Source organism: Priapulus caudatus, unplaced genomic scaffold (assembly GCF_000485595.1).
Source record: "Priapulus caudatus unplaced genomic scaffold, Priapulus_caudatus-5.0.1 Scaffold723, whole genome shotgun sequence".
Lineage (NCBI taxonomy): Eukaryota > Metazoa > Priapulida > Priapulimorpha > Priapulimorphida > Priapulidae > Priapulus > Priapulus caudatus.
Genome location: NW_014577784.1, coordinates 39,690 through 48,495, shown reverse-complemented (window position 1 = coordinate 48,495; position 8,806 = coordinate 39,690). Strand labels below are relative to the sequence as shown.

At 39.5% G+C, this 8,806-nt stretch overlaps 1 protein-coding gene across 1 annotated transcript in view; it reads right to left on the bottom strand.

Moving 5' to 3' along the window:
- Positions 1 to 4,625: 4,625 nt before the first annotated feature.
- Positions 4,626 to 8,806, bottom strand: part of LOC106813076 (very-long-chain 3-oxoacyl-CoA reductase-like) — a gene marked incomplete at its 5' end in the record, with an annotated part of 23,621 nt that continues 19,440 nt past the window's right edge. The window contains 4 exon segments of the mRNA XM_014817126.1: positions 4,626 to 5,629; positions 7,208 to 7,357; positions 7,691 to 7,756; positions 8,173 to 8,289. Of these exon segments, the coding sequence (XP_014672612.1) occupies positions 5,525 to 5,629; positions 7,208 to 7,357; positions 7,691 to 7,756; positions 8,173 to 8,289 (438 nt within the window).

Sequence of the window (8,806 nt, the reverse complement as noted above, 5' to 3'; positions counted from 1 at the left end):
GTCTATATATAACATCAATAACATATATAAGATGTTATATATAGACAATGGCCGTGTGTGCGCTGTAGCTGCAGCGGAGTGGTTCTTGCTGCCAGTGCGTGCAACCAGTATACTGCGACCAATAGAAACAATCAGGATTGATAGACTCCTGATATTGATAGATTATAGGACTCAGGATTAATAGACTCCTTAATAGACTCCGTCTATTGATTGACTCCTGACACAATATAGGTAGACTCTATAGGTGTCTCTAAATATTTCTATGCTACGACCGCAAGTAGGCCTACTACCACGACGAAGGGGTTGTACGGCGGGCCTTCCATCCACCTAGCGCAGTTCACGAATCTCCAACAACTGTCAGTAGAGTTAGACAGGATTGAATGTAGAATGAAGCATCCATCGCATGATAACTAGAGATAGTAGTTGTAGTTTGTAGCGGATATGGCTCACGGTGCACGCGCACTTGGTTCGTGATGCCGTAGCCTTGCTGGCACCACGTAGTGCAATAAATATAGTATACGATTGCAACTAGACTGCTAATACTAATACTAAGCCGTACTTGTCCTGCCATTTGTTGTTCATAGCAAGAATAATCATATATACATGGCCAGAAATGTGTAAACCCTGTCAGGCATTGAATAGCTTTGCCTCAAATTATCTACATATTTATTTTACTAAAAGAATTCTGTTTTATTTTGGTTCAATTATTCATTTTTGTAAGTGGTATATAGTAGCGAGTGATTTACAAACGCTCCCCTGTCCACCTGATATCCGACCTATGTTAGGTATTATCGAGAGACCATAATAGAAGACTATATATAATTCTACTTTCTATTATGGACTCTTGATATTATTGATAAGATCACGAGTCCACAAACTATTGTGCATATAAGGAAGGTAAACGGGGGTCCATTCCCAGTTTCCTATTATTCCTATTATATGTAAAAATGTCTACCATTTCACAATTAATTAAAATAGCAATTTTAGCTTTCCTACGTATCTATTCATCTGTTATTTCCCGGTTACCAGATTATTAAAATGGCCCAATCCCGCGCCCCGAAAATAACCGACCCTCTCTACAAAGGTTGAGTACACATAACGTGCAATATATGTATATATATATATATGACAGTTTATGTCATTGATAGTAACAGTATACGATGGGCCTGCATCGCTAGTCACATTGCAGTGTAAAAACGGACATGTGCCTGCGTTTTACGAGGCCAGCACCACCGACGAAGCCATGTTCCTTGATGATTACGTGAAGATGATGGCGATTTGTTTTGGGGTAACTCGACATGTTTGTAGTGACAAGAGCTATAACAAAAGTATCTGGGCCCCATTAGACAATGAACTGCAAAGAATTTAAATAGAAGTAAATGTTAACTGCTATATACATATATACACGTATTAATTATCTGTATAAGTTAAAATATTAATTTATTTATTTTTCTTACTTTTTAGGTGATTATCTATCACCAGTAAAGAGCTAGTGTTGAATATTGAAGTTTTCATTCACATCTGCTTTTAAATTCTCAAACTATTCTTGTCTACTGAATATAATCTTGCAATCAGCAAACCACAAAATTAAACCGTCTATACTTTGGTACAATTCAGTATTGAGCCCAAGCGCGTAGCCAGGGAGGACCTAGGACCCCCCTCCCAATCAATATCAAAATAAAAATAAAAAATATCTATTTTCTTTTTCTCTTAAAAGCGCGTAGTCCTAATCCTGGCCTAATCCTATCCTATCCTATCCTAATCCTAATCGCGTGGCCTAATCCTGGCCTCGTTAAAAAAATTACAATTACAATTTTAATTATCAGATAGGCCTTATATATTTTCAGTACCGTATTCAAAAAAATTATTTTGATGTAGCAAATTGCCAATGTATTGATTTTAAAGCACTATTTTTATGCTAGGTTTAAATTATGTTCCCGGCGGCCACGGCAATCACGTTTCAGGCCACCGTGGACAAAACGGGATGGACTTGAAACAACGCGGGGGGACGGAAAGGGCAAACGTGACAGGCCGTGATTGCCGTAGATGCCGGACCAGATTTTTAAACTGTCAGAAAATTTGCCACGGCAATCACGGTGCGGATGAGAAACCTAGTAGGACGTAGTAAAACGGGGTGAACGCAACAAAACGTGACAGTACGTAATAGGCCGTAACAAAACTTGGAGGCGGTCCGTAGTGGGACGGGAAGTATGTGTATTACGGGCCCGGCGCGCTACGGCGCGTTGCGTTCTACTACGGTCTGACACGGCGCGCGCGGTCTGGGAGGGAGTATATAAAAGCCGGGCCAGGCAAGGGAGCTTCATTCGAATTCAATCGACGACACATTACTGCATCTACAATACGAAGATAGAAGACCAAGCTTTGAAGAAAGAAGGCCAAGCTGCTGCTGGCCTTCCTCTTGCTGACGCAAAGATTGGATGTATGCACCCAGCAAACATGCAAACACAAAATCTTCATCATCTTGGGCATTCATGATGTTGTCTCGTCGAATTCTCAGGATACAATGATTGCTATTGCTTGGGAGGCCTTCTTTTTATACCGTGGGCACAAACGTGCTCCAAAGCTGCCCGGCGTCCACGTTTCATCATGAGAAAGCCTTGACAAAACGTGAAAAACGTGTCAAACCTTGATCAGAACGTGAGAAACGCGAGGGACCCCATCAGAAGGTGACGGGCCGGGAGGGAACGTACTGGCATCCGTGGTAGACCGCGGGCCGAACCGTAGTGCGCCTTGGAGCCTCCTTTCCCCCCACGGCCCGTCACGGATACCGTAATAGACCGTGAGAAAACTTAGCAAGACCTAACAAAACTTTAATACAGAGAAAAAATGGCCAAAATCCCACGGCGCACTACGTTTCGGGCAAACGGGGCTGTCGTGGGCGCCGGGAACATAATGTAAACCTAGCATTAAAATTCAAAAAAATTATTTCAGACCACAAGAACTCGCTGACCACAGTTACTCGCTCGAGGACCCCCCCCCCCAATCCAAATTCCTGGCTACGCCCTTCATTGAGCCATATACTGACCTTTACTACGCCATAGTAAAACGTGGCAACACAGGCGTGACAAGGCCAAGAACATCAATGTAAGATGTGGTTATTTGACATAACTATGAATATAATTAACGTTATATACATTCTCATTATTACTTGGCATAATTGTGGACAATGCTTTCAGCTGATGATAACAGAGCTTAGCCTGGCGGTGTGATTTCAATATTGGTTTAAAAACAATCCGTGTGTGATGTAATTTTCTATTATGGACTCTTGATAATATCAAGATCATATAAAACTTCGGGGTTATATGCGCTCGATACTATTGCACACGTTCTCTCGTATACATATGTTCGTGGTAAAGGAGAACGATTCCATTACACATTCTAAAAATCACGAGTCATATATTGGCTAACGAATAGCAGCACTCTTTTTCAGTATTGTTTAAGTAGCTACAAAGCACAACATATTCCACCGCGTGTATCCACACAAGTTGTCTATTTGTCTAATGCTCAATATCGTAGATGTAGTTACGACTGTTTGTAAATATCTGCGTGTTAAACCGATTCGTTTGCATGCGGGAATAATATTACCGGTTACATTTAAAGCTGTTTATCGTTATATCTACTAGTCTCTGTTTGCACTGTGTCGTGATGCTGTATGTGGATAGCGCACATTTGTACTTTGAGGTTCATTTCCTGGTGACATTCTTAGTTCGGGCATGATTCTGAGACGTGAGTACGTGCTAGCGAGCAGCATAACCAGGCCTGTGGCTAAAATACGCAACTCACTCATTTGGATTTTGATGACGAATATCTACCAAGACTGACCAAACAAATCGTCCACGCTTGCTCAACCGTTAAGGCCGCCGCACACCAGCCGATTTTTACAAACGATGAAGCGATGAAGCGATGAAGCGATGAAGCGATGAAGCGATGAAGCAATGCAGCGATGAAGCGATGAAGCGATGAAGCGATGAAGCGATGAAGCGATGAAGCGATGTAGGTGTGCGGCGCACACCTACGATAATTTCTTCAATATTTATCGCACACGATTTTCCTGAGGTCACGCGCACACCACAAAATCGCGTCCAAATAATCGGTTCAAAATCAAACATGTTTGATTTTGGAACGATCACCCGATAAAAATAAAATCGTCTACAAATGAACGCGCACACCTACATCGTTTCATCGCTTCATCGCTTCATCGCTTCATCGCTTCATCGCTTCATCGTTTGTAAAAATCGGCTGGTGTGCGGTGGCCTTTACTAGACACCGCTACTACGCTCACACGTTTTAGGGGGCTTACAAATTCTCGATTTAGAAGGTCTAGGGTTCTATACCATCAAAAATTACGAAATTCTCATTTGACCACGACAGAAAGTCAACTATAAACAATGCCTTACAACTCCATGCACGGAAATCCCTCCCCCATTTTACTGCAGGCTTTATATAGCGCGGAAACCAGGGGTACGTTGCCAGAAACAAAAAATAGCATTAACACTCATTTTAACATTAAACTTGACACAGCTTGACGTATTACGAAGATTTGTACCTATAACTCGAGGTAGCGTATGAGATTGTTTACGAAGTGCATATTCTGCCACAATATGTAAAGTTGCCACACATTTCATTCTCTCTGCTCATTATATTTTTACACCAAATACATATACTTGTTAAGATTTTCTAATGACTGAACAAAGGTAATCAGGCAATCTAGCTCGAGGCGTTTCGCTGTGCAGTTACAGGATCGAGCAATATCGATTATGTGACTGAGAATAAAACATCGAACCTGATCAGGATTTACTGGTCGTAATTAATTAGCCTCTGAAATTTATCTTGCATTTTTGATCGACGAAAACCATGTAGCAACGCATACTTCACAGTAAAAAATAGGGCCTCCAGTGAAATTACTAGGCAATTATACTAGTGTACGATCAACAAGGGGTCACTTTACAGAATACACAAGAAACGTCAATCTGAATCACTGAGCCGTTCGTAAAAAAACCTTCAAATGAGTAAATTTTGGAATGCATGACTCAGACGTTTAAACGTTTATGCAATATACGTACATCACACCATATCACAACGGCAAAGTCGATTAACACAAGAGCAATTACATTTAACTATAATCACAAAACAACCTTGTTATTTTTATAAACACAATTATGTTATACACCATGCACTTAAAACTTCACTATTAATATATTTCTAAATAGGACTATTTACCGATTTAAAAGTAAATGCTTATTTAAGACCGAATTAATCACTGCATCCCTAGTTTCTCATATAATATATATCATATCATATAATGCGTCTCAGACAAGATTATTGTAATCACGAACATATAGCAGTAAATTACTTGCGCAGTGTATTGCGCACAGCTTGCTTTTTCACCCAACATCGCCAGCACCAGTCACATTAAACATAGCTTCTTATATGTCAATCTTGCCAAACGTCATAAACAAGCAGATACACACCCAACCCTTTAACAGATGGTAATTCTTAACTTTCATTTCTGTTTTTTCCTGAGAGCTCTCTTTCTTATATCAATGTGCATCTTCAGTGAGACGTAGTCCACCAGCCAGTCTGGTGCGAGGCCCTGAACCACAAATCCCTGCAAAGGAGGTATTCAATTTATCATTATCGCAGACAATGGCGGGCAAATTACATGTGATCGGTGACAACGCTGTAACTTACATACGTCCATTCATATGCTATTACTGACTGCTAGGAGTTTATAAACGATTGATTACCGTACATAAATATTTTTAGGAGCAACTAACAACCACAACTGTATGCTAACATGGTACAAGCACCACGATATCCCCACTACAACCATTACCCACACCACAACCAGCAGCAACAACAACAGCATCAGCAGAAGCATCAACATCACCAACAAAAAGCAACAATGACGGCAACGATGACAATGGCGGCGGAAGCAGCACCAATAAGTCCACGATCTACCACTAATTATACAACAAAGGCAAAGCATACTCTGCATGAACATGCATTAGCAGCATTAACATGTAAAGCAAATAATAATATAGAGGAAAAGCATGGTCAGCCATCACTTGTCTATGATACAGTTCAATGACAATGCAGAATAAGCTTAACCACAGTAGGTCTGCGACCTACCTCATTTCATTACGAAATTATAGTAGTGCCATTTTATTTTTCACTTGAAGATATACTAGATAGAGCATGACTATATATGCTACTAGCCCAAAATGCAATCCAGCACAAATGTAGATAAGGTAGTCCACATTTGATACAACTTTCCCAACCTTGAAAATACAATGTTGGATATTTCCGAGTGTAAAAACGTTGCCTACAAAACTATTCGTCACATAAATAAAACTTCTATCATACGGTTTTCCCAATAAGGGAATAAAATCAATAAAGCATGGCTGGCCAAAAAGAGTCTTATTTGCTATTTCCAGCATAATACATTCCAAAAATAACTAATATGAGGCCGGCCCTTCGACCAGACGACCATGCATTGATTCCAAACTTTGAATTTTGGCTGTATTTCTTTCTCACGACCTTATATCTGCAAAACAGTTTGTTTCCTTGTGGATGTGCAGAAGCAGTCTTGTAGCAGACATCACATGTAGCTATCTAGCACCACGCAACACTAAAGTAGTAGACGTACGGCACATCCCATCACGCATCTACTAACTAGGTTTTTAAATCTGCTGCCACAATAGTACCTAAACTAAACTTGAAAAGAAATAAACGAATACACATTGATTGATACACCACCGCAGAATAACAACCTGCTTGGTTTAAGATAGTGCTATTCGGATTTCTTCGCCGCTGCCTCTGCCCTCCGTTTATCTCTGGCTTTTTGTAAAATACTCATGATGGCATTGATTCGTATAGATAGTGGAAGGGTTTCATAACAAGCTGCCTGTACAAGCAAGAGTACATCCTAGCTTCAGTTCAAATTATATGACTATGTGTCTATGTGTTATGTGTCCATTTATTGACTAAAATTATGTGAAGCCTCAGATTCGAGAGCCCATTATAGAAGCACACGCATGCAAACGTGCATACTGGCACACAGAAATACTGCTGCCATTCTGTTATGATAATAGACATGCATCAACCACTCTGTTACGAACATATAGACGTCACTTGCATGCATAACTTAACACTGAATAACTATGAGCAGAGAAGATGTAATTACCTGCAAGGCATGAGCTAAGCACCCAAATGTCTTACTCGCCACTCCAATAGTGCCAATCGCTTGGTCAACATAGGTCGCGGGAGTGGGCATGAAGAAAGATGACTTTTTGATCTTCGACATGTTCGTCTTCACAAAGAATGGAAGCACTGACTGCAAAAACAATTTATGCTGTGAGTGAACAAAACGGCTGATAGCAGGAATCGAATTGGCAATGGTCAGACATTTTAAGCAGAGCTATAAGTCATAAAAAAAAGTCATAAGCAAAGGTATAAGGCTGAAGTCAGTGTCTGACGATTCTTCTATGGCACAACTTGTGTGTCAATATCTTTACATACAGTTAGTACTTACAGCTAGTAGCTATGCGATCTAAGGGTGGGTGAAGTTTCATGCTGAAATGCCAACATTAAATTGGCGCTAGTGCAATAACAGTGGCGACACACTTATCCCACTTACCCAACTAACCTAAGAAGCAATATCAAATACCTGAATAATAATACCCTTGTCCTTGTATTCTCTCTCCAATGCCTGAGAGAAGTAGTCTACAAACACCTACAGAATTAGGACAAGAGAGATCATATTTAGTAAGCAAAAAATATTTATATAATCTTGGCTCATAACAATTACGCTGCTAGTTTGCTACATATCTATCTATGACTCTACCGCAGTGTGACATCTGCAATTTACACTAAATTCTGATGAAATAGGTATCTGGTTTATTGAATGCAAAGGGGTGGGGACTTGCCCTGATCAATGAATTCTGGATATATGATCTATTTTGTAGTATATGTGTATCTATTTCAACTGAGACTAACCATTGACACAGTAGAAAACTAACGAGTGCTGCCACAAAAGAAGTGATCAGAAACTCACTAGGCCCTCTTCTGTATCCACCACTGCTTTACACATCACAGGAAGATTATTGATTATGAAATGTTTAATATTTTACAAAAAATAACTATACAAACCTTGGAGGCAGAGTATGTGGCTAGCAAGGGTGAGGGCATCATGGCAGATGCAGATGATATATTTACAATTACACCTTTTTTTCTATCAATCATCTGTGGCAGAATGATGTTGGTCATCTGAAATCAGCATACATAATCACATGTTATCATGCCTTTGACTCAACACTAAACTATAAAATTTCCCATTGGAAAACTATGAGCTACCAGTCCTCAGTACACGTACTAAAATTTCATCCTTCAATTTAATTGAATCTCATGGCCTATACATACATTTTAGATTTCAACAGGTAAAATACATCCAAGTGATTAATTCAATGATATAAGAACCTCTTTTGACTTCAATGACAATGCATATTTTCTATAGAGAAAATGTGAAAAGATGTACTAATTTTAAATGTCACTACGACAGCATAGGCTCACTCCACCCATGGGAATCCAATATATAACTAAGAACCATTTAAATAAAATTCTAGACCTCTGAGTTATGTATGTAGTGATGTATTGAATAATGTATGTATGTAATGATGTAGTGACATACGTGGTATTAAAAATCTGTTTGTTAGACTGTTTGACTATTTTGACTTCTGCACTGCTCATTGTATATTGTCACAGATATATATATATATATATATAT